We start from the raw sequence: 26090 nt of genomic DNA on the forward strand, positions 1-26090 counted from the left end.
TGCCCCCACCGGACACTTCTGTGACTTCTGGATCTGGTCCCCGTCTTCCACAGGTCTTCCTCTTCAAGAATCTACCGCTGTTTGCTTGCAGTCTGGTCTGGGTGTTGCAATATCTTCCTTTTCTTCCTTTTGGGTGGTTTGGGGAAAATCCAGTAACTTATTCCTTTCTTCCTGGCCGCTGGGTATCACTGTGGTACTTACATTTGGGTTTCCTAGTTCCCCCAGCCCCACCCTAGACACTCCACTTCCCTAGGTGGGGGTCCTGCATTCGCATCCCATTTTTTTTAGTATAAGGTTAGGGCTCCCCCCAGAGTTATTATTGTCTTTTGCTATTTGCACTGTTTTCTATTGCTTTTTATGCCTATCTCTGATTACTAGTATACATATCTAGTGTGTTAGTTACCTCCTATTGGAAGGTTGCCTCTCTAGTACTTTTTGGTAATTGTGTCCCTAAAATAAAGTACCTTTATGCTCGGGAGGACGGGCACAAAACTGCACTGTGTTCAGAACAGCTCTGATGAAAGGGAGCATCTGAGAGGGAGTCAGATATGAATTAATCATGATGGTAGTGAACCCCAGCGAATGTAAGAGGTCTGCCGTGGTTTGGAGGTGGAAGATGACAGCCTGAGGTGAGTCTGCCTTCAACAGCCAGTCGTCAAGATAGGGGAAGACTGATACCCCTGATCTCCGCAGCTGAGCTGCAACCACTGCTATCAGCTTGGTGAACACCCAAGAAGCGCTGGTAAGGCCAAAAGGGAGCACAGTGAACTGAAAATGCACCTGGTCGACTGTGAACCGCAAGTAACACCTGTGGGCAGCCAGGATGGGGACGTGGAAATATGCATCCTGCAAGTGCAACGCTACCATCCAGTCTACTGGGTCCAGGGCAGACATGAGCATTTTGAACTATCTAGTGATACAAACTGAGATCCCATTTCACATCTGTGACTGAGACACCGTTTCACACCAAGACAATGTTTTAGTGATACAGACTGAGATCCCATTTCACATCTGTGGACTGAGACAGCGTTTCACCACAGAGACACTGTTTTAGTGATACAAACTGAGATCCCATTTCACATCTGTGGACTGAGACACTGTTTAACCCCCATGACAGTGTTTTAGTGATATTAACTGTGATAACATTTTACATCTGTGACTGAGACGCTGTTTCACCACCAAGGCAGTGTTTTAGTGATGGTGAAAGAGAATGAGTCCCTGCGGAAGGCAGGAAAGTGAGTGGTCGGTGCACACTACGGATCAATTCTTCTCACAGGAGATTAAGGCGTAAGAAAGATAACCTATTTGATGACATTGGGTATCTTCTGGCTAGACTCATCAGAGGAAAGCAAAACGATTATGGGTAGATTGCTTGAATTAAGCTCAGTCACTGATAACTGGTATGGGTCGCTCTCAAGTCCATTGTTTTTTGTTGCCCACCACGCCACCTCAGACACACGGTCTGTCTGTTTAGGGTGAACAATACGTTCTGGAGCAGGACCAAGACTGATTTGCATATGGTTGGGTCCTGTCCAGGGTGGCATGGTGGGCATAAAAATGATTGACAGGGATACACTCTCAGTAATTGCCAGTGGCTGAGATTAATTCAAGCATTCAATCCATCACGGTTTTGTATTCCTCAGTGGATCTGCAACAGGGCACCCTCCACTGCTCTTTCTGAAGCATCATGTTCAATGATAAATTGCCTAGATGGGTCTGGGCGTTCAAGTATAGGAGCTTGAGAGATGCCTTTGAAAGTCTTGGAATGCATTTTCAGACAGAATACCACTCACCAAGTTTTGCCTCTTTAAGTTCTGATAGATGAAGCTGGGCTTGTGAGCAAAATGATTTATAAATTGTCAATAAAAACTGGCTAGGCCACAGAAGCATTGCACCGCCTTTAAAGCATATCCAGTACTGCAGCTATTATTTAAGTTTCCGTGAAAATCCTTATACAGAAAGACGAAAACTAAGATTTTCAATCTCATCTTGTTCAAATTCACTTCTCCAGCTTTGCAATGCAATCAATGGCAAGCAAGAACAAATCAGACATGTTGTCTATGTTCTTCCAGGCTCTTAATTGATTCATTATGTATGCAAATTGATGATCCAAAAATCGCAGAAAGACGGAAGGAGCATTACACAGGACAAAAGGCATTAATTACTCAATACTGTAAAGGCCAAAGAGAAGTCAAAAAGCCATCTTCCGTTTATCTCTTTACTTCATACGCAACATGTGGTACACCTATTGAAATCGAAGCTTGGTGAACATTACTGCATCGCAAACAGATTCTAGAATATATCAGATCAAAGGTAATGGAAAACTGTGATTTGTTTAAACCTCTGATGATCAATGCATGCTCTAAATTTAGGGTCTTTTTCAATACAAAAAATATTCATGATTCAGCCAGAGAAGTGGAATGGATGACTGATGCATTTTGTAAATTCTTCTGTAGGTAATACTTTAGAAAATCTTTATCGGTTTCACATAACGAGTACATTTGTCCAACTGGTAAGACTGCATCAGGAATAGTTGGGATGGATTAGTCAAACTACCATGGCAGGGTGTGTTGAGTTGGTTTGACAAAAATATCCTCCAGTTTTCAGTACACAGGTATCAACTTTAAGGAGGCAATGAGTGGACTGAAGCTGTTGTCTTCCAGAACACTTTAAATAAGGCCCAACAACTTCCAGTGGCATAAAAAATGTTTCAGCAGAATTGTGAAGACAAGGAGATGAGCCTTTTCTCCCATTTGACAGAAGCATTATGTCTCTCAGGCCAGGAGAGGCCAATAATGACAGCATAAGTCAGTGAGGATATTACGTCAAAGCGTACTGTCTTTTTCTGACAGCCAATCAAGACCGAAAGAGTACAGGCACCCCCTTTACTGAATCTGAGGAAAGAAGGGAACCGTCTACAATTTACAATTGTTCGGGAATTTTCTTAGGCTGAATTGGTTTGACTTTAAAGAAGAGCGGAGACATAAGTGATGGGATATTGTTTACTCTCACCTGGGCTGGAAGAAGAAGCAGATGGGAGAACAGGTTCTCTGAAGCACTAGAATGGCACAAACAAGGGATCTTAGTTATGCGCGAGCTAATGTCTGTCACAGGGAACGGATCCTGCCGTTTACCTGGTTTGTGGTCGGTCTTATAGGGCATTCTCTAACAAGGTAACCAGAGTCCACGTCATAGAACCCACTCTCATCTTTGTTCCTCGCTGAACCAGACAGAGGAGTCCCAGTGGTACCAATCTTCACTGGGTGCTAAACCTTCCTTGACATGCATTCCCTTTGAGAGTCAAGTGCTGTCATGTGTCTCTTTCCCTGTTCTCTTCTTGGCTTGAGGCCTGCACTGATTTTCTTGATGACTCATACTGCTTTTCTGTTTGCAGAGTAATGGTGAGAGAATCTTAATCTTTTTCTTATGAATCCTTCCTAAAGACGGGTTAGAACACAGAAGAATTTTCTCTACAGCTATCTAGTTTCATATAATCTCCCCGGAAGGCACGCTTGCATTCTGGAGGGAAGGCCAGACATTGTAAAGTTACCACACTGCCTTTACAAAGTGTTGAGGCACCACTGATATACTCACTCATTTCTTCACAGCCTTCATCTTAGTGCATGAACTAGTAAAAAGGAAATGCCAGCCCTACGTTGCCTGAAAATGTGCAATACAGAAGTCCTTTGACTGCAATGTTTTCCGCCTGTCCTCTAGGGCGGCCGAACCAGATGTCCATAAATAACAGTTTCAATTCTTAGGGCTGCCTGTGAGTGGTGAATGTGGTCAACTGGCAGACCTAGGTTTGAGGTCCCTTGCTCTGTGGGAGCACCCATAGAGAACTGAAAAGTCATCACTCCAACAACTGAACAAACAGATGATCACAAAAGGTTTCTAGGAGTCACTAACATCTTAAATGACTTTCAGTTTGTTTCTAGATCCTGCTGGCAATGGCCTTACATCGTCATCCCCTGCCTCTTTCTTTCTGTGCAGATGCATCATACTTCTGGCATATCGGTCAGAATATGATAAATTTGATGCCTACGGTAGGATGTGCTGGACTGTTCTGTGAGCGTCATATCTATGAGCAGAAATGTGACAAAAAGATAATCTGCAGCGAAATGCCCCTGTTGAACTTCTGGATACGTGATACTTGGGCCGAGTAGGATCAAATTAGTCATATTGTGTTAATTTGAGCAATTAAAAACAATTAAAACCAACACAGAATGTAGTTCCAGGGACTTCGCTGACATCCACCCCTGCATCATAGTCGATAGTCAGTTACCATACAGGGGAAATGTGACACCAGCGCCATGCAAAAGTTAAAGGTTAAGACTCAAAAACTAATCAGAGAAATTGCACACACACAAAGTGGTATCTAGCCCAAACTGAAGGGATCTGGTTTCTCACGCACACCCCACACCCCCAGTTAAAACATCATTTAACATAACAAGTGGCACAGTCTGACTCCAACCACTAGGTAATGGGATATAGGTATAGTATAGAGCAGTGGTTCCCAACCTGTGGTCCGGGGACCAGTGGGGGTCCGCGAAGCCTCTTCAGAGGGTCCGCGACATCTTAGAAAATTAAATTATATCAACAGATTAGGTTCCCAGCTTTCAGTAATGTCTCAGTGGGGGGCCCCTGGATTACAATAATGATTCGCTGGGGGTCCTGGGTTCCAGTAACGATAAAGTGGGGGTCCACAAAAGTCAAAAGGTTGGGAACCACTGGTATAGAGGCTCCGACCACTAGCTAGCGGGATATATGCATACTATGGAAATCTAGCTGTCTATGCTGCAAAACCTGGCCTCTGAATGCCAGCACTTAGTCTGAAAGGGATTTCAGAAAAAAATGCTTTGTATCGCTAGGACAGAGGTTGGGCATAGGAAAAACATAGTCGATGGCAAAGAAGGGTGTGAATAAAATAACCCTGACAATGCTGCCGTTCACCTACATCAGTAAGATCACACGGGAGTGACAGCGATACACGCTCTGTGATCACCCCCAGACAAAACCCATCTGTGAAAGGTGTCCGAGAGCCTCTGGGGCCTGATGGACGAAGAGCCTGATCTCACAGCAGTCTCCTGCACTGCTCTGTGCTGCAAGAAATTCTCAAACCCCTGACAACACAAATGGCCCTTTTTACAAAACTTACATAATCATCCACCTCATTAATATTCATGAGACTGGGGTCAGTTTGTGACTCACTGTAAAAAGCAGCTAAAGCTAGGATGGGGACGGTATGGGACAGGATATCCTCATCCACCCATTCGTACTGACAATGTGACTGCAGTGACACACTGTGAATACGACAATGCAAGCGGTGGCCTTGTGGAATGCCTTCTGCCCCTCCGGCTCCTCAGAAGGTTGCACATTAATAATCTATTGTGTCAAATATTGACATCTTATACATGTGAATATCACTGTCTGCCACTAGCCCTGCGTCCTGAGCATACGTTAGCTCATTCACTCATAGGAGAGTAAAGTGTGATTGTTTTTTATGCTTTTGTCCCCCCTCCATGGGCCAGGATGTGCTGCATAGAAACCCTATTCCTAGCCCAGCAACTCTAAAGATTCAGCTCTCCAGCTGTATTTTCTTTTTTGCAGCATGAACGTCTTCTAGATTTACATGCTGTGCATTATTCTACTTCTATTGGCTGGGTAAGTTGTTCCACTGCCTAGAGGTTGGGTGCTACATGACGTTTTCCATTTGTAGGAAGTTGGCTCTGTATGCACTATTTCAAAGTAAGGAATAGTATGCACAGAGTCCAAGGGTTCCCCTTAGAGGTAAGATAGTGGCAAAAAGAGATAATACTAATGCTCTATTTTGTGGTAGTGTGGTCGAGCAGTAGGCTTATCAAAGGAGTAGTGTTAAGCATTTGTTGTACATACACACAGGCAATAAATGAGGAACACACACTCAGAGACAAATCCAGGCCAATAGGTTTTGTTATAGAAAAATATATTTTCTTAGTTTATTTTAAGAACCACAGGTTCAAATTCTACATGTAATATCTCATTTGAAAGGTATTGCAGATAAGTACTTTAGGAACTTTGAATAATCACAATAGCATATATACTTTTTACATAAAACACATTTAGCTACTTCAAAAGTGGACACAGTGCAATTTTCAACAGTTCCTGGGGGAGGTAAAGTATTGTTAGTTCTTGCAGGTAAGTAAACCACCTACGGGGTTCAAATTGGGGTCCAAGGTAGCCCACCGTTGGGGGTTCAGAGCAACCCCAAAGTCACAACACCAGCAGCTCAGGGCCGGTCAGGTGCAGAGTTCAAAGTGGTGCCCAAAACACATAGGCTTCAATGGAGAAGGGGGTGCCCCGGTTCCAGTCTGCCAGCAGGTAAGTACCCGCGTCTTCGGAGGGCAGACCAGGGGGGTTTTGTAGGGCACCAGGGGGGACACAAGTCCACACAGAAAGTACACCCTCAGCAGCGCGGGGGCGGCCGGGTGCAGTGTGCAAACAAGCATCGGGTTCGCAATAGGATTCAATGGGAGACCGAGGGGTCTCTTCAGCGGTGCAGGCAGGCAAGGGGGGGGCTCCTCGGGGTAGTCACCACCTGGGCAAGGGAGAGGGCCTCCTGGGGGTCACTCCTGCACTGAAGTTCCGATCCTTCAGGTGCTGGGGGCTGCGGGTGCAGGGTCTTTTCCAGCTGTCGGGATTTTAGAGTCAGGCAGTCGCGGTCAGGGGGAGCCTCGGGATTCCCTCTGCAGGCGTCGCTGTGGGGTTTCAGGGGGGACAACTTTGGTTACTCACAGTCTTGGGGTCGCCTGGGGGTCCTCCCTGTAGCGTTGTTTCTCCACCAGTCGAGTCGGGGTCGCCGGGTGCAGTGTTGCAAGTCTCACGCTTCTTGCGGGGATTGCAGGGGTCTTTAAATCTGCTCCTCTGGAAACAAAGTTGCAGTCTTTGTTGAACAGGGCCGCTGTCCTCAGGAGTTTCTTGGTCTTTTGGAAGCAGGGCAGTCCTCTGAGGATTCAGAGGTCGCTGGTCCTGGGGAAAGCGTCGCTGGAGCAGGTTTCTTCTGAAGGAGGGAGACAGGCCGGTAGGGCTGGGGCCAAAGCAGTTGGTGTCTTCTTCTTCTCTGCAGGGGTTTTTCAGCTCAGCAGTCCTCTTCTTCGTAAGTTGCAGGAATCTAAATTCTTAGGTTCAGGGAAGCCCTTAAATACTAAATTTAAGGGCGTGTTTAGGTCTGGGGGGTTAGTAGCCAATGGCTACTAGCCCTGAGGGTGGGTACACCCTCTTTGTGCCTCCTCCCAAGGGGAGGGGGTCACATTCCTATCCCTATTGGGGGAATCCTCCATCTGCAAGATGGAGGATTTCTAAAAGTTAGAGTCACTTCAGCTCAGGACACCTTAGGGGCTGTCCTGACTGGCCAGTGACTCCTCCTTGTTATTCTCATTATCTCCTCCGGCCTTGCCGCCAAAAGTGGGGCCGTGGCCGGAGGGGGCGGGCAACTCCACTAGCTGGAGTGCCCTGCGGTGCTGGAACAAAGGGGGTGAGCCTTTGAGGCTCACCGCCAGGTGTTACAGCTCCTGCCTTGGGGGAGGTGATAGCATCTCCACCCATTGCAGGCTTTGTTACTGGCCACAGAGTGACAAAGGCACTCTCCCCATGTGGCCAGCAACATGTCTCGAGTGTGGCAGGCTGCTAAAACCAGTCAGCCTACACGGGTAGTTAGTTAAGGTTTCAGGGGGCACCTCTAAGGTGCCCTCTGGGGTGTATTTTACAATAAAATGTACACTGGCATCAGTGTGCATTTATTGTGCTGTGAAGTTTGATACCAAACTTCCCAGTTTTCAGTGTAGCCATTATGGTGCTGTGGAGTTCGTGTTTGACAGACTCCCAGACCAAATACTCTTATGGCTACCCTGCACTTACAATGTCTAAGGTTTGGCTTAGACACTGTAGGGGCACAGTGCTCATGCACTGGTGCCCTCACCTATGGTATAGTGCACCCTGCCTTAGGGCTGTAAGGCCTGCTAGAGGGGTGACTTATCTATACTGCATAGGCAGTGTGAGGTTGGCATGGCACCCTGAGGGGAGTGCCATGTCGACTTACTCGTTTTGTCCTCACCAGCACACACAAGCTGGCAAGCAGTGTGTCTGTGCTGAGTGAGGGGTCCCCAGGGTGGCATAAGATATGCTGCAGCCCTTAGAGACCTTCCCTGGCATCAGGGCCCTTCGTACCAGGGGTACCAGTTACAAGGGACTTACCTGGATGCCAGGGTGTGCCAATTGTGGAATCAAAAGTACAGGTTAGGGAAAGAACACTGGTGCTGGGGCCTGGTTAGCAGGCCTCAGCACACTTTCAATTCAAAACATAGCATCAGCAAAGGCAAAAAGTCAGGGGGTAACCATGCCAAGGAGGCATTTCCTTACACCATTACTCTGAATTTCCATTGCACCAATGCTTTGGAGGAAATGGTACAAGAAGGCAGGAGACCAGAAATTATATTTGAATAACTGTGTCAAGGCCATTTTATCACATCATTTGCAACAAATACTGAATCAATTTTGCACACTCCTATATGCTTCACTGAAATCTGCACTCGCTGGCCCGTGTGTCCAGCATCACCATCCAACAACTTGAATAGTGAGTGATTCATCTACATGAACTAGCAAAAGTTGTACTCATGAGCAACATTTGCTTTTCAGAGAGCATTCGTAACACTGAGCTAACACAGGAATGACTACACTACAGCCAGCAGCACCCACTGACCAGAAGGTCCTTCATCAAACCTACATACAACTTAACTCAAGGGGGTATCTTGCAAACCACAATGGAAAATAGACCACCCAGTACCCAACCACAAACCATGTACCAATTTTTATAAAAAAGGGTGTTTGCCACATTTAGGTACTAACCATAACAGTACCATCTGGGACATATACAGTGCTTCTCCTATGCACATCACTGGTTCACTAAACCTGCACCAGGCAATACCCAACGGCTAAAACAAGGGGATCATCCACTCACACAGCAGTAGCATTGCCACCTAACGTCCATATAAACTCACCAATCGAGAGGGATCCTCTCTACAAACCTTGGCAGCACTCGGCACATGCTCATATCACCAATGGATAAGCCAGACCACCCATCCCTCATTTAAGGGGTTGGTCTGAAACTGACAATGGAGGTCCCTTTAGAGACAGTAACAGTCTAGTGCAGGTAGGCAAGAACATGTTCAGGGAAATATTGCACTTCTAACTACAGAACTGTCAAATAATTATACCAATCATATAACTAACTGCTTTCAACCAGTGACAATCACTGAACAATCCAGTGTGATTAGACTAACTATGGAGAATGCATTCCTATACTACAGCAACCAACACGTACTAGTATGGCGCCCTCTTCACATATCGCTATACAAACATACCTTCAAAGCGCTGCACAACATGGGACCAGCATACCTCAACCACCGCCTCACCTTCTACGTACCCAACAGACGTTCCTCCCAGCTCACCCTCGCAGCCATCCCCAAGACCCGGAAAAGTACAGCAGGAGGAAGATCCTTCTACATAGCAGCCCGGACATGGAGCACACTGCCCCTCAATCTCAGGCAGACCACATCACTGAAGCAGTTCAGGAAGGACCTCAAGACCTGGCTCTTCGACTGAGCAGCACGTCCACATACAGCGCCTCGAGACCCTTTGGGTGATTAGCCGCGCTCTACAAATCCATGATTGACTGATACCTACTCTACACCAGGCACAATCCACTACTACCCTGAGTAGAAAGGGTGATGCTATTACAATATGGGCATGTTAACTTAGACCCAAGTGTAACTCACAAGAAAGAGGGAACTCCTCACCACAGTATCACAGATGAACATTACTCCACATACACAGTGTGCTGTTGTGGGCATCGTGGAGGGGCCCCATCACACAATGACATAAGCCTTTCACACTACAGATAACACTTACCATCCAGGGGGGTCACAGCTACAGCAGCTATTGACCCTGCAAGGCACCCTGACACAAACGAGTGCAGAAAGGGTGCCTTCTCGCCAGGACTCTTCTGCCCCAGCTTATTGAGGTTGGCAAACAGTGGAAAATAGATGACGGAAAAGGGCACATCTCTGAGGAGAGCAGAAAAGAAGAGAGAAAGGTAACATATTAGCATGTCAACTCAACCAGGGTAGGTGGGTTAGGAAAAAAAGCTTGATTTTTCAACTTTACAGCAAACAAGGTGGTTGCGTTTACACTTTAATTCTGAATGGGGAAGGGCACACTACATTTGGGGGCGCACACACACAAACACACATAATTATACACTATGCATTCACATCTTATGTAGCTAGAAAGTAAGCCCATCAAATGGAAGATCAGCCCCCCCTATTATGAATTGTCTGCTAAAGTTTGGCGCACACGTGCTGCGGAGGTAAGGTGCAGTCGTTAACTCCTTTTGCACTCACCGCTTCCCAGCATGGCCAGCAGACGGCACTAATGGAAGTGTACCAGAGGGGCAACTTTACAGTCACTCAATTATTAGTCGCCCTACTTAAGTCAGGTTTTTAAACAAGAAAGGGAAAGGTCCCTTTATCAGGGACTCAGAAGTAATGATGGAAGATGAGGAGAGGATGTTTGCACAACTGAAGATGTAATCCAGCACAAAAAGACTACCTCAAGAAGACTTATTTTGTGAGACATCTGAGATCTGTTGAGGTGCTAAGGTTCTCACCTAAGCAATGTTGCACCGAGTCCCTTGTAAACTCCTGCAATGCCCTGTGTGCGCAATAGTTCCCGGGTGATGAGAAGTGCTGAGGGCCGTTTGGGCACAGACGTCGGTCCGACAGTGAAGGCTCTGCTCTGAGGAGGATGCATGGAGGAAGCAGCAGCACCTTCAGCTGGCGCCCCCTTCTGCTGGACAGCTGCAAACACAGAAAGGATAAGGATTCTAATTGTCACAACACACAATCCATAATAGGTGCAAACTAGTATACTATACACTTGTGCAACATTCCCTCGTTGCAGGAGGAGTGAGTTTTTTCACCACAGGGTGATGAAAATTGTCAGTCAGACCTAAAAAAATCTACTCACCCACTCGCTATGGCGAGTCAGATTTTCTCAGGTCGAGCAGTATTTAGCACCAAGAACAGGTGCTCTGTTCATTCAGAAAATGAATGAGCAATAAAGACGCCTTCAAATCTTGTTTTTATCTTGATACTTTTGTTGTCTGTTCAAAGACAGAGGTCAAACGCAAGTCTGACTTTTTACTAACCGTTTTTTATCTTATCCTGGAAAATGGTGTTTACTTTTCTCTCTCTTATTACAGTTAGAGGTTTTTGTCAAGTGAGTTATCTGGCAATCATTGTGAAACAAAAGGCTGTAAGATATCATGTTTTTTTTCTAACATAACATTCAATCAGCTTGTAAATGAATAGTACAAATATTTCAAAATATATCGGGAGTTAAGAAAGAACATTGTTTTTGTAATTCAGAAGTGTGATGCAAAAGATTTATATAGTAGCAAAACAAATCACAGCACTTTACTTGGTGATGTGCAAATAACAAATATTTGCAGAAACTCCGTTTCCACACATTGTGCCCTGCGTAGTTTTATCATTAAGGAATATTCCTGCCCCCGCCAACTAACCATGGTAAGCCTAGAACGAACATCTGGGATTACCACTGGTAAGCAAACAGCAGAGGGAGACATCAGGGCACTGAGCTGAATTGCAGTCCATCCATGTAGATGCCACCGCACTCCTAGCGTAGGAGGCCAACCACGAGTAGACACAGAAGGTACCAGTTTGGAATCAGACTGTTGACAGGAACTCTTGGAGAACTAATGGCGGAAGGGTGGCCTGAGGACCACACTGCAAGCTGGGCATCTTCCTCTACTCAACAATTACCAGCGGAAGAATGTCAGACCTGGGAAAATCCTTACGGGAAGCTCAAGACGAGGATAGTGCTCGGCGAAAGATGGGTGGGTTTGTCCTTCACTGTTCCACTAGTTACATGCTCGCTTACTTACTATGGGTGTCGATATTTTTCTGTATTTGATAATTGATTAAATTGTTATTAATGGAGATCGGCACAGTTTTTGCGGTCCATTTTTTTTAAAAATGCAAAAATGAATAAATAAATATCCTCTACAGTGCTGGGTGAGTTTCCACATCAGTTCGTAAAGCAATGCTAATTTGTGGTCGTCGAGGAACCAATTCTTCTTTCTTCTTGCGTGCCCCCCCCCCCAAGCCCCAACCACCCTTACATGGTGAACCCCCTCCATTACTGCAGAAAAAGGACGATGACGTCAATGTTTTTTGTTTTTTTTAACTGACTGCAAAAACTGCAGGCTCCGATGTCAAAGTTACCTGCATGAAAAGTGCCACCTCACCACGCTGGGTTTATAATTCTAAATAAATGTGATTTAAAACATTTGAATCAAGATGTCTCATTTTAATTTCTTGGATGTACGTCTGGAAGATAATTCGCAAATGCAGAGTAACCAGTTGATAACTCAGGTAAACGAGATATTTGGCACAATCATTCTCCTGCGACAGTCTACAGTCATCGGGCGCAGATATACATTTTCCCAATATCTTGGCGTGTTTGGGAGCCAGCAGAACCCGCCACTACTATGCTATTAATAGAGACTTTACCAGTTTTTAGAGTTAGCGTTCTGCCCTAGTAAAGTTTTCCCAAAGTCTAAATCTGAAAAGAGAATAGAATACTAAAAGCTTAAATAGCTGAGTTGTTGTACGTCAAACAGATTGGAAATATTGCTTGTTTTTGTCACGCTCATGGATGACTACTAAAATGAGAATTATTAAACAACCACTAGCTCAACTGAGAGCTGGTCCTTCCCGACCCCTCTGCTTCCCTCGCCCCAAACTCCTTTCCAGCCCTTACCTAAGCGCCCAGCATCTTGGAGCTGGATTTTCAGCATCTCCATGGGCGAAGTAACCACCACCTGACAGGTCCCGGCTCCGCACCCGGCCAACATCTCCTTCAGCAGCGTCAGCTCTTTCCTGCAACGTAGGTCAACAAAACACATCAAGCGCCTTCATCTCTATGTGCCGAGGAAGCCGTCTTTACATAAATAACACATCTTATCATACAGGGACTGCTAAAGGATCCTCTTCCGCTCAGAGGCTCTGCGGTAAATGATCTGCAGCCTACGTCAGATGACGTGGCTGAGGTGGTCCCAGGCTTGTAGCATCCACTGGGTGTCTGCGAATCAGAGGACTTCCCAGTCCACTCAACGCAGAAGGTGACCTTGCATCATGTGTTTGGGAGGATGTCTGGTATCTAGCCAAGGTTCATTTTTAAATGATAACACTAGGTGCCCAAGGGAGGGCACATATATGTTTAGGAAACCACGAAAGGAGATGTATTCCTATAAAAGGTTGTAAAAGGGCAATTTCACAACAATGCTGGTGTAAACAGGATCAAGCACCCGAGGGAGATGCACAGTCACTCAATCTGGCTTCCCAAATAAACGAGTGTGGCCAGGTCAGGCACAATGGCTGAGAATACATGAAGTCTGTAAACCCAAAGAGCCCAAGAGGTTCTGGGATTTCGTCAATGGACTAAATTGCAACAACAAAAAAGCAGCCCAGCGGGCAATAACCGTGTCAGATCGTCTTCTTTATCGGCGCTTTACCACCTCACCCTTGGCAGGGATCACCAGGGCGCGGTCTTTGACGGAGCTGACATCGTTACCCGAGCTCAATAATCAGGACGCTGAAAGCACGCGAGTGAGCTGGTGCGCCGGCCAGCAGCCCCCTCCGCTGCATTTACAGGACACCGACCGCAGGAGTGAGTACTTGTTCCCACTCTTTAAAGGTCGCCTTCAAAATGACCTCATTCCAGAGTCACGGTGGGACTCAGTGCTCCCTCCTTCTTTTAAAGAACTCATTTTCACAAGGTGGGGGCTCCCCGTCAGCAATATACTAGCCTCAAACTAAAGGCAGGTTCCCTCTTGTGGGTGGACTCTTCAGAGCATGTTCGGGTCCGTCTTCGGGTCCTCTCTTCAAGGTTGTTAATTCCGAGTTCTAACATTAACAGGTGGCCATGAAAAGTTCCCGGCAAACTACTAAAATGGATTGATTTTGAGCAGTGTAATATTTTTAGAACTTTTCAGTGCTTAATTTGAGCCGGTGGTTACCGGTGGGGGACACCGGCACTTATTTTTGGGGGCCGGCAATTATCTTCTGCCTCAGATATTTTCCGAGTGCACGAAAGGGAAACGCACAGATAGAAAAGACGGAGACGGAGCAAATCTGTCTGAAAGGGAGAAGGAACCAGCCAGAGTGAGAAAAAGGCGCAGGGAGTGTGTAGTACTGTATTAAACACTACCAGGCTTGATATTTGGTGTGCAGATGTTTAACGGCACCGACCGCCGACTTCTGAGCAGAGCTTCGGTTACCGGCACCCTTTTATTGACAAATTAAGCACTGGGGCTTTGTTTAAGCTACTGAATTCAACCTCTCAAGAGCAACTAAGGGTAGAATTATTCTTACATCATCAACTCTTAGCTTTAAACACAAGTGTGCACTTAGGACTGCTTCAGAAATACACAGCGAAGTTATTTAAAGGGCTTTCTGTGGAGAGAGTTCACAATTCAGAAACGGTGCCTCCATTTACAAAGGTCCGTCTACCTGGGGGACACCCTGGGGATCCTGGCAATAAAGGGCACGCGGGAATCAACTCTGATTCATAAATATTTCAATAAAGTAATACCAAAACAGTTGGTGTTCATGCGGCGTGAGATGCCAGGAGACAATTTTTAAGGAAGGAGCACACGTCATGAATCTGATTTGACTTTAGGAAAATCACATCCTGTTTTTTCTTCTGCACTATTATCTACACGTAACTAACATTAATCTACGATTTGGTTTCTTTTCTTTGGGGAGTGAAATGTATCCTGGAAATATCCAAGTAGCTGGAGAATTTTCCATTTGACCAAAGAAACACTGATCTATGTTCTCTGCTGGTGCCAGCTCTTTAAATGCAGGGACCTGCCTCTGAAGCCTCAGTTTACTGGACGGGGATAATCAGCTATGCGGCTAAGCTTCAGGCTTTTCGTTAAAAGACAGGACTCTGTGGCTAAGAATTTACCCCACTTTGTGTAATGTCGGTGGCTCATTATAAAATTACTGAGCAATAATCTTTGACAGCAGCTGTTGTCATTTTAGTCTTATTTCCTCTAACATGGTACACTGTATTCATTATTATGATGATTTAAATTACCTACTCAGAATGCTGGACCTCTGTGCCTAGGAATGTGCTCGGTCACTTCAGGAGACACCTTATAATAATAAATGAATGGCAAAGCCTCCAAGCAAGACTGACGAAGAAAAAAATGCAACCTAAATCCTAAAGAGGTGGATGCGAGGGAGGAAAAGCAGTGGAAAAGGAAAAGCCGGTTGGAAAGCGAGCGGGTGGTTTTATCAGCAGGTACTAGCACAGGTAGACTAGTTGCTTCGTTATATTCTTTACTTGTATTATATTACTGTAGTTAAGTAGCATTGCTTCGGTGCTCGCTTTTCAAACCCCTGTTCAGATGTTTAACCTCACAGAATGGGGCTTGAATGATACTATCTAACAAGGCAAAGCAATATTTGATTTTTGTTTGCCTTATTGGAATTCTGAAGGTGAAGGAAATACTTCTTTGGAGTCCAGAGTTGCAAGTACTGGCGACTGGTCGGGCTGCTGGAGCAGTCCTCGTGCGGGTAGGTGCGGGTGTCCTACAGAGGTTGTGGCCACATCCGCGGCCTATCTCCGTATTCCTATGAGAGCGCTCAGCTAGAGCGAAGCCGCACCCACAGGTCCAGCCGGACACAACCAATGCTCCACGAAGCTTTCTCTATGCCCTACATGCCCCCAGTGGGGCAGATGTTCTTTCTGACCCGAGAAAAGATTTATCCCGGCTCAAACAAAGAGTAGGTTCTTCTGCGGCATCTATTCCTTCTAACCACAGAAGATCAGCTCTAGCCCAGGCTCTACAAAGGCAGAAAAGTTAAAAACTCCAGGGCACAGAGAGGTGCACAACCACACCAGACAGCTGGCGAGATACAGGGAGAGCAACAATTAGGGAGATACGATACCCTAGGTCACTTCAGCATATGAGTAAAACAAAAAAGCTACAGAGCGGCTGGTAAGAGACTGTGCCCAAAACAGAAACTCACAGAAAGAGGAATAGACAGGAAGATAAGACCGGGTTCCACCTGGATGGCCTCCTTGCTCTCGGACAGCGGTGGAGATGGGTGGGGGAGACTGTGCTCGGTCCCTTATAAATAAAGTCACTGGTGAGACTGGATACCTCCATCTACAACCCGACCTCCATCAAGTGGGGAGTTCCTCAAGGACTGATTCTCGCCTTTGTGCTGTTCACGTTATATATGGAGGTCCTGCGAACGCTGATGAAGGAGGTCTGCTTAGCAGCCCAACAATATCCGGCGAAGCGCGTGTCTGCAGGGAGATCACCACCTCAGAGATGTTCACTCTCTGGAGCTACGCCTTGTAAAACTACACCTTCCTCAGCTAACATTTTCGGACTAAATACAACATAATTCTGTTTCACTGGCATCACAAATCTAAATTCAACAGGACTAGTCCCTGTAACATTTCACCGATGGCTTCACCCAGCTCTCCGCAGCAAAGTGAAGTCCACTGGGTCATGGATGCATCTCAATGACATCACAGGTCCACCCCACAGTAACAACACACGAGAACCAGAACCAGCAGGGTGTTAGGTGATGAGCACCGCACTGGAGCGAGAGAAAGACAGGGAGTGGATTGAGACTGTGACTTGAGATGAACAACAGGCAAGTAGGTGAAAGGCGGTGCCGGGGAGCTTCAGGAGGGAGCAGGCAGGTGAGGGCGGTACCGCAGAGCCCTAGGCCGGGCAGGCAGATGAGAGTCAGTACCGCAGAGCCCTAGGCCGGGGGAGGCAGGTGAGAGTCAGTACCGCAGAGCCCTAGGCCAGGGCAGGCAGATGAGAGTCAGTACCGCAGAGGAGAGTCAGTACCGCAGAGCCCTAGACCGGGGGAGGCAGGTGAGGGGTGGTACCGCAGAGCCCTAGACCGGGGGAGGCAGGTGAGGGGCGGTACCGCAGAGCCCTAGGCCGGGGAGGCAGATGAGAGTCAGTACCGCAGAGCCCTAGGCCGGGGGAGGCAGGTGAGAGTCAGTACCGCAGAGCCCTAGGCCGGGGGAGGCAGGTGAGAGTCAGTACCGCAGAGCCCTAGGCCGGTGCAGGCAGATGAGAGTCAGTACCGCAGAGGAGAGTCAGTACCGCAGAGCCCTAGACTGGGGGAGGCAGGTGAGGGGCGGTACCGCAGAGCCCTAGACCGGGGGAGGCAGGTGAGGGGCGGTACCGCAGAGCCCTAGGCCGGGGAGGCAGGTGAGAGTCAGTACCGCAGAGCCCTAGGCCGGGGAGGCAGGTGAGAGTCAGTACCGTGGAGCCCTAGACCGGGGCAGGCAGATGAGAGTCAGTACCCCAGAGCTCTAGGCCGGGGCAGGTAGATGAGAGTCAGTACCGCAGATGAGAGTCAGTACCGCAGAGCCCTAGGCCGGGGAGGCAGGTGAGGGATGGTACCGCAGAGCCCTAGGCCGGGGGAGGCAGATGAGAGTCAGTACCGCAGAGCCCTAGGCCGGGGGAGGCAGGTGAGGGATGGTACCGCAGAGCACTAGGCCGGGGGAGGCAGATGAGTGTCAGTACCGCAGAGCTCTAGGCCGGGGCAGAGCCCTAGGCCGGGGGAGGCAGATGAGAGTCAGTACCGCAGAGTCCTAGGCCGGGGGAAGGCAGGTGAGGGGCAGTACCGCAGAGCCCTAGGCCGGGGGAGGCAGGTGAGGGGCGGTACCGCAGAGCCCTAGACTGGGGCAGGCAGATGAGAGTCAGTACCCCAGAGCCCTAGGCCGGGGCAAGTAGATGAGAGTCAGTACCGCAGATGAGAGTCAGTACCGCAGAGCCCTAGGCTGGGGGAGGCAGGTGAGAGTCAGTACCGCAGAGCCCTAGGCCGGGGAGGCAGGTGAGGGATGGTACCGCAGAGCCCTAGGCCGGGGGAGGCAGATGAGAGTCAGTACCGCAGAGCTCTAGGGCGGGGCAGAGCCCTAGGCCGGGGAGGCAGATGAGAGTCAGTACCGCAGAGCCCTAGGCCGGGGCAGAGCCCTAGGCCGGGCAGGCAGGTGAGAGTCAGTACCGCAGAGCCCTAGGCCGGGGGAAGGCAGGTGAGGGGCGGTACCGCAGAGCCCTAGTCCGGGGCAGGCAGATGAGAGTCAGTACCCCAGAGCTCTAGGCCGGGGCAGGTAGATGAGAGTCAGTACCGCAGATGAGAGTCAGTACCGCAGAGCCCTAGGCCGGGGGAGGCAGGTGAGGGGCGGTACCGCAGAGCCCTAGACCGGGGCAGGCAGATGAGAGTCAGTACCCCAGAGCTCTAGGCCGGGGCAGGTAGATGAGAGTCAGTACCGCAGAGCCCTAGGCCGGGGAAGGCAGGTGAGAGTCAGTACCGCAGAGTCAGTACCGCGGAGCCCTAGACCGGGGCAGGCAGATGAGAGTCAGTACCCCAGAGCTCTAGGCCGGGGCAGGTAGATGAGAGTCAGTACCCCAGAGCTCTAGGCCGGGGCAGGTAGATGAGAGTCAGTACCCCAGAGCTCTAGGCCGGGGCAGGTAGATGAGAGTCAGTACCGCAGATGTGTGTCAGTACCGCAGAGCCCTAGGCCGGGGCAGGTAGATGAGAGTCAGTACCCCAGAGCTCTAGGCCGGGGCAGGTAGATGAGAGTCAGTACCGCAAATGAGAGTCAGTACCGCAGAGCCCTAGGCCGGGGCAGGCAGATGAGAGTCAGTACCCCAGAGCTCTAGGCCGGGGCAGGTAGATGAGAGTCAGTACCGCAAATGAGAGTCAGTACCGCAGAGCCCTAGGCCGGGGCAGGCAGATGAGAGTCAGTACCGCAGAGCTCTAGGCCGGGGCAGGCAGATGAGAGTCAGTACCGCAGAGCCCTAGGCCGGGGCAGGTAGATGAGAATCAGTACCGCAGAGCCCTAGGCCGGGGCAGGTAGATGAGAGTCAGTACCCCAGAGCTCTAGGCCGGGGCAGGTAGATGAGAGTCAGTACCGCAAATGAGAGTCAGTACCGCAGAGCCCTAGGCCGGGGCAGGCAGATGAGAGTCAGTACCCCAGAGCTCTAGGCCGGGGCAGGTAGATGAGAGTCAGTACCGCAAATGAGAGTCAGTACCGCAGAGCCCTAGGCCGGGGCAGGCAGATGAGAGTCAGTACCGCAGAGCTCTAGGCCGGGGCAGGCAGATGAGAGTCAGTACCGCAGAGCCCTAGGCCGGGGCAGGTAGATGAGAATCAGTACCGCAGAGCCCTAGGCCGGGGCAGGCAGATGAGAGTCAGTACCGCAGAGCTCTAGGCCGGGGCAGGCAGATGAGAGTCAGTACCACGGCTGATGCAAACTGAGACGTCGGCACACAGCCACGTGAGCAGCGCGGGTCCGCACAAGGTCCGAGACCAGCGGAGCGGAAGGTGAGAGGCAGAGTTAGAGCGAAGATGAACACGCGAGGAGTGAAATGCAGGAACTGAGGAGTGGTGAGCAAAGCGGCACCCAGGCCTGCAGAGACCGGAGACAGGGAAGAACGTGCCCTTCGGAGCGACAGAGGCGGGCGTAGAGAGACGGGGGCAGAGAGGATGCCCTGGGGCATCAGCCACCTGCAGAGGACACCCTGGAAACGGAAAGAGACAGAGCAACACCCTTCAGGTGCAGAGAAAGACACAGACATGTTACAGAGGAACCCTGGATGTGCACAGACAGAGACACACAGACATGTTACAGAGGAACCCTGGATGTGCACAGACAGAGACACACAGACATGTTACAGAGGAACCCTGGATGTGCACAGAGACACACAGACATGTTACAGAGGAACCCTGGATGTGCACAGAGACACACAGACATGTTACAGAGGAACCCTGAATGTGCACAGAGAAACACAGACACGTTACAGAGGAACCCTGGATGTGCACAGACAGAGACACACAGACATGTTACAGAGGAACCCTGGATGTGCACGGACAGAGACACACAGACATGTTACAGAGGAACCCTGAATGTGCACAGAGACACACAGACATGTTACAGAGGAACCCTGAATGTGCACAGAGACACACAGACACGTTACAGAGGAACCCTGGATGTGCACAGACAGAGACACACAGACATGTTACAGAGGAACCCTGGATGTGCACAGACAGAGACACACAGACATGTTACAGAGGAACCCTGGATGTCCACAGAGACACACAGACATGTTACAGAGGAACCCTGGATGTGCACAGACAGAGACACACAGACATGTTACAGAGGAACCCTGGATGTGCATAGACAGAGACACACAAACATGTTACAGAGGACACCCTGGATGTGCATAGACAGAGACACACAGACATGTTACAGACAGAGACACACATATATGTTACAGAGGAACCCTGGATGTGCACAGAGACACACAGACATGTTACAGAGGAACCCTGGATGTGCATAGACAGAGACACACAGACATGTTAGAGGACACCCTGAATGTGCATAGACAGAGGCACACAGACATGTTAGAGGACACCCTGGATGTGCATAGACAGAGGCACACAGACATGTTAGAGGACACCCTGGATGTGCACAGACAGAGACACACAGACATGTTAGAGGACACCCTGGATGTGCACAGACAGAGACACACAGACATGTTACAGAGGAACCCTGGATGTGCACAGAGACACACAGACATGTTACAGAGGAACCCTGGATGTGCACAGACAGAGACACACAGACATGTTACAGAGGAACCCTGGATGTGCACAGAGACACACAGACATGTTACAGAGGAACCCTGGATGTGCACAGACAGAGACACACAGACATGTTACAGAGGAACCCTGGATGTGCATAGACAGAGACACACAGACATGTTACAGAGGACACCCTGGATGTGCATAGACAGAGACACACAGACATGTTACAGACAGAGACACACATATATGTTACAGAGGAACCCTGGATGTGCACAGAGACACACAGACATGTTACAGAGGAACCCTGGATGTGCATAGACAGAGACACACAGACATGTTAGAGGACACCCTGAATGTGCATAGACAGAGGCACACAGACATGTTAGAGGACACCCTGAATGTGCATACACAGAGGCACACAGACATGTTACAGAGGACACCCTGGATGTGCATAGACCGAGACACATAGACATGTTACAGAGGACACCCTGGATGTGCACAGAGACACACAGACATGTTACAGAGGAACCCTGGATGTGCATAGACAGAGACACACAGACATGTTACAGAGGACACCCTGGATGTGCACAGACAGAGACACACAGACATGTTAGAGGACACCCTAGATGTGCACAGACAGAGACACACAGACATGTTAGAGGACACCCTGGATGTGCACAGACAGAGACACACAGACATGTTACAGAGGAACCCTGGATGTGCATAGACAGAGACACACAAACATGTTACACAGGAACCCTGGATGTGCATGGACAGAGACACACAGACATGTTACAGAGGAACCCTGGATGTGCATAGACAGAGACACACAGACATGTTAGAGGACACCCTGGATGTGCACAGACAGAGACACACAGACATGTTAGAGAGGAACTCTGGATGTGCACAGACAGAGACAGACATGTTGCAGAGTATACCCTGGATGTGCATAGACAGAGGCACACAGACATGTTACAGAGGAACCCTGGATGTGCATAGACAGAGGCACACAGACATGTTAGAGGACACCCTGGATGTGCACAGACAGAGACACACAGACATGTTAGAGGACACCCTGGATGTGCACAGACAGAGACACACAGACATGTTACAGAGGAACCCTGGATGTGCACAGAGACACACAGACATGTTACAGAGGAACCCTGGATGTGCACAGACAGAGACACACAGACATGTTACAGAGGAACCCTGGATGTGCACAGAGACACACAGACATGTTACAGAGGAACCCTGGATGTGCACAGACAGAGACACACAGACATGTTACAGAGGAACCCTGGATGTGCATAGACAGAGACACACAGACATGTTACAGAGGACACCCTGGATGTGCATAGACAGAGACACACAGACATGTTACAGACAGAGACACACATATATGTTACAGAGGAACCCTGGATGTGCACAGAGACACACAGACATGTTACAGAGGAACCCTGGATGTGCATAGACAGAGACACACAGACATGTTAGAGGACACCCTGAATGTGCATAGACAGAGGCACACAGACATGTTAGAGGACACCCTGAATGTGCATACACAGAGGCACACAGACATGTTACAGAGGACACCCTGGATGTGCATAGACCGAGACACATAGACATGTTACAGAGGACACCCTGGATGTGCACAGAGACACACAGACATGTTACAGAGGAACCCTGGATGTGCATAGACAGAGACACACAGACATGTTAGAGGACACCCTAGATGTGCACAGACAGAGACACACAGACATGTTAGAGGACACCCTGGATGTGCACAGACAGAGACACACAGACATGTTACAGAGGAACCCTGGATGTGCATAGACAGAGACACACAAACATGTTACACAGGAACCCTGGATGTGCATGGACAGAGACACACAGACATGTTACAGAGGAACCCTGGATGTGCATAGACAGAGACACACAGACATGTTAGAGGACACCCTGGATGTGCACAGACAGAGACACACAGACATGTTAGAGAGGAACTCTGGATGTGCACAGACAGAGACAGACATGTTACAGAGTATACCCTGGATGTGCATAGACAGAGGCACACAGACATGTTACAGAGGAACCCTGGATGTGCATAGACAGAGGCACACAGACATGTTACAGAGGAACTCTGGATGTGCATAGAGACACACAGACATGTTACAGAGGACACTCTGGATGTGCATAGACAGAGACACACAGACATGTTACAGAGGAACCCTGGATGTGCATGGACAGAGACACACAGACATGTTACAGAGGAACCCTGGATGTGCATAGACAGAGACACACAGACATGTTACAGAGGAACCCTGGATGTGCATGGACAGAGACACACAGACATGTTACAGAGGAACCCTGGATGTGCATAGACAGAGACATGTTACAGAGGGCACCCTGGATGTGCATAGACAGAGACGCACAGACATGGTACAGGGGAACTCTGGATGTGCATAGAGACACACAGACATGTTACAGAGGAACCCTGGATGTGCACAGAGACACACAGACATGTTACAGAGGACACCCTGGATGTGCATAGACAGAGACAGAGACACACAGATGTTACAGAGGACACCCTGCATGTGCATAGACAGAGACAGAGACACACAGATGTTACAGAGGATACCCTGCATGTGCATAGACAGAGACAGAGACACACAGATGTTACAGAGGACACCCTGCATGTGCATAGACAGATGCACCTCCTATTCATACCTATGAGCTTCAAAGCTAGCCAGGAGCGGGTGAGCGGTGACACTTGGAGCTGGAGGGGCAGGCACTAAAGCAGTATGCAAGCAGACACTGGAGCTGCAGAGACAGGCACTCAAGCAGTGCGCAAGCAGGCACTGAAGTACGCAAGCAGACACTGGAGCTGCAGAGACAGGCACTAAAACAGCATGCAAGCAGGCACTGGAGCTGCAGAGACAGGCACTAAAACAGCATGCAAGCAGGCACTGGAGCTGCAGAGACCGGCACTAAAACAGCATGCAAGCAGGCACTGGAGCTGCAGAGACAGGCACTAAAGCAATACACAAGCAGACACTGGAGCCGCAGAGACAGGCACTAAAGCAGTACGCAAGCAGACACTGGAGCCGCAGAGACAGGCACTAAAACAGTGCACAAGCAGACACTGGAGCTGCAGGGACAGGCACTAAAGCAGTACGCAAGCAGGCACTGGAGCTGCAGAGACAGGCACTAAAACAGCGTGCAAGCAGGCACTGGAGCTGCAGAGACAGGCACTAAAACAGCATGCAAGCAGGCACTGGAGCTGCAGAGACAGGCACTAAAGCAATACACAAGCAGACACTGGAGCCGCAGAGACAGGCACTAAAGCAGTACGCAAGCAGACACTGGAGCCGCAGAGACAGGCACGAAAGCAGTACGCAAGCAGGCACTGGAGCTGAAGGGATAGGCACTAAAGCAGTACGCAAGCAGGCACTGGAGCTGCAGAGACAGGCACTAAAGCAGTACGCAACCAGGCATTGCAGCTGCAGAGACAGGCACTAAAGCAGTACGCAAGCAGGCATTGCAGCTGCAAAGACCGGCACTAAAGCAGTACGCAAGCAAACACTGGAGCTGCAGAGACAGGCACTAAAGCAGTACGCAAGCAGACACTGGAGCTGCAGAGACAGGCACTAAAGCAGTACGCAAGCAGACACTGGAGCTGCAGGGACAGGCACTAAAGCAGTATGCAAGCAGACACTGGAGCTGTAGAGATGGGCACTAAAGCAGTACGCAAGCAGGCACTGGAGCTGTAGAGATGGGCACTAAAGCAGTACGCAAGCAGGCATTGCAGCTGCAGAGACAGGCAGTAAAGCAGTATGCAAGCAGACACTGGAGCTGCAGGGACAGGCACTAAAGCAGTACGCAAGCAGACACTGGAGCTGAAGGGACAGGCACTAAAGCAGTACGCAAGCAGACACTGGAGCTGCAGGGACAGGCACTAAAGCAGTACGCAAGCAGACACTGGAGGTGTAGCGATGGGCACTAAAGCAGTATGCAAGCAGGCATTGCAGCTGCAGAGACAGGCACTAAAGCAGTATGCAAGCAGACACTGGAGCTGCAAAGACAGGCACTAAAGCAGTACGCAAGCAGACACTGGCGGCTGTAGAGACAGGCACTAAAGCAGTACGCAAGCAGACACTGGAGCTGAAGGGACAGGCACTAAAGTAGTACGCAAGCAGACACTGGAGCTGCAGGGACAGGTACTAAAGCAGTACGCAAGCAGAAACTGGAGCTGTAGAGATGGGCACTAAAGCAGTACGCAAGCAGGCACTGGAGCTGCAGAGACCAGCACTAAAGCAGTACGCAAGCAGACACTGGCGCTGCAGAGACAGGCACTAAAGCAGTACGCAAGCAGACACTGGCGGCTGTAGAGACAGGCACTAAAGCAGTGCGCAAGCAGGCACTGGAGCTGCAGAGACAGACACTAAAGCAGTGCACAAGCAGACACTGGAGCTGCAGGGACAGACACTAAAGCAGCACGCAAGCAGACACTGGAGCTGCAGAGACAGACACTAAAGCAGTACGCAAGCAGACACTGGAGCTGCAGAGACAGACACTAAAGCAGTACGCAAGCAGACACTGGAGCTGTAGAGATGGGCACTAAAGCAGTACGCAAGCAGGCACTGGAGCTGAAGAGACCGGCACTAAAGCAGTACGCAAGCAGACACTGGAGCTGCAGAGACAGGCACTAAAGCAGTACCCAAGCAGACACTGGAGCTGCAGAGACAGGCACTAAAGCAGTACGCAAGCAGACACTGGAGCTGTAGAGATGGGCACTAATGCAGTACGCAAGCAGGCACTGGAGCTGCAGAGACCGGCACTAAAGCAGTACGCAAGCAGACACTGGAGCTGCAGAGACAGGCACTAAAGCAGTACGCAAGCAGACACTGGCGGCTGTAGAGACAGGCACTAAAGCAGTACGCAAGGAGGCACTGGAGCTGCAGAGACAGACACTAAAGCAGTGCACAAGCAGACACTGGAGCTGCAGGGACAGACACTAAAGCAGTACGCAAGCAGGCACTGGAGCTGCAGGGACAGGCACTAAAGCAGTACGCAAGCAGACACTAGAGCTGCAGAGACAGACACTAAAGCAGTATGGGAGGTGACACCCTGCAGACACAAACACGGTCTGATGCACAAGTGAAGTGTGGCAGGAATGGATGGTGGTGAACGGTGACTCCGTGGAGCTGCAGACAATGGGGCAAGAGACTGGTGGCAGTGTGGAGCTCCCAGGAAAATGCAGGAACAGACACAAGGGTAGGAGACAGCTGACACCCAGGAGCTCCAGAGACAGGCAGATGCACACAAGAAGGAGCTAGGCAGAG

The 26090-nt window shown here is 49.4% G+C and overlaps 1 protein-coding gene across 2 annotated transcripts in view; it reads right to left on the reverse strand.

Moving 5' to 3' along the window:
* The window catches only part of SLC25A18 (solute carrier family 25 member 18), a 187666-nt gene that overhangs the window by 20456 nt on the left and 141120 nt on the right, over window positions 1-26090 (reverse strand). For both annotated transcript variants that reach the window (XM_069228060.1, XM_069228059.1), the window contains exons 6-8: window positions 12877-12995; window positions 10703-10892; window positions 9946-10100 (exon numbers count right to left, since the gene is read on the reverse strand). In XM_069228060.1, the coding sequence (XP_069084161.1) occupies window positions 9946-10100; window positions 10703-10892; window positions 12877-12995 (464 nt within the window). The remainder of the gene's footprint in view (window positions 1-9945; window positions 10101-10702; window positions 10893-12876; window positions 12996-26090) is intronic.

The sequence above is a fragment of the Pleurodeles waltl genome, chromosome 4_1 (genome assembly GCF_031143425.1).
Source record: "Pleurodeles waltl isolate 20211129_DDA chromosome 4_1, aPleWal1.hap1.20221129, whole genome shotgun sequence".
Lineage (NCBI taxonomy): Eukaryota > Metazoa > Chordata > Amphibia > Caudata > Salamandridae > Pleurodeles > Pleurodeles waltl.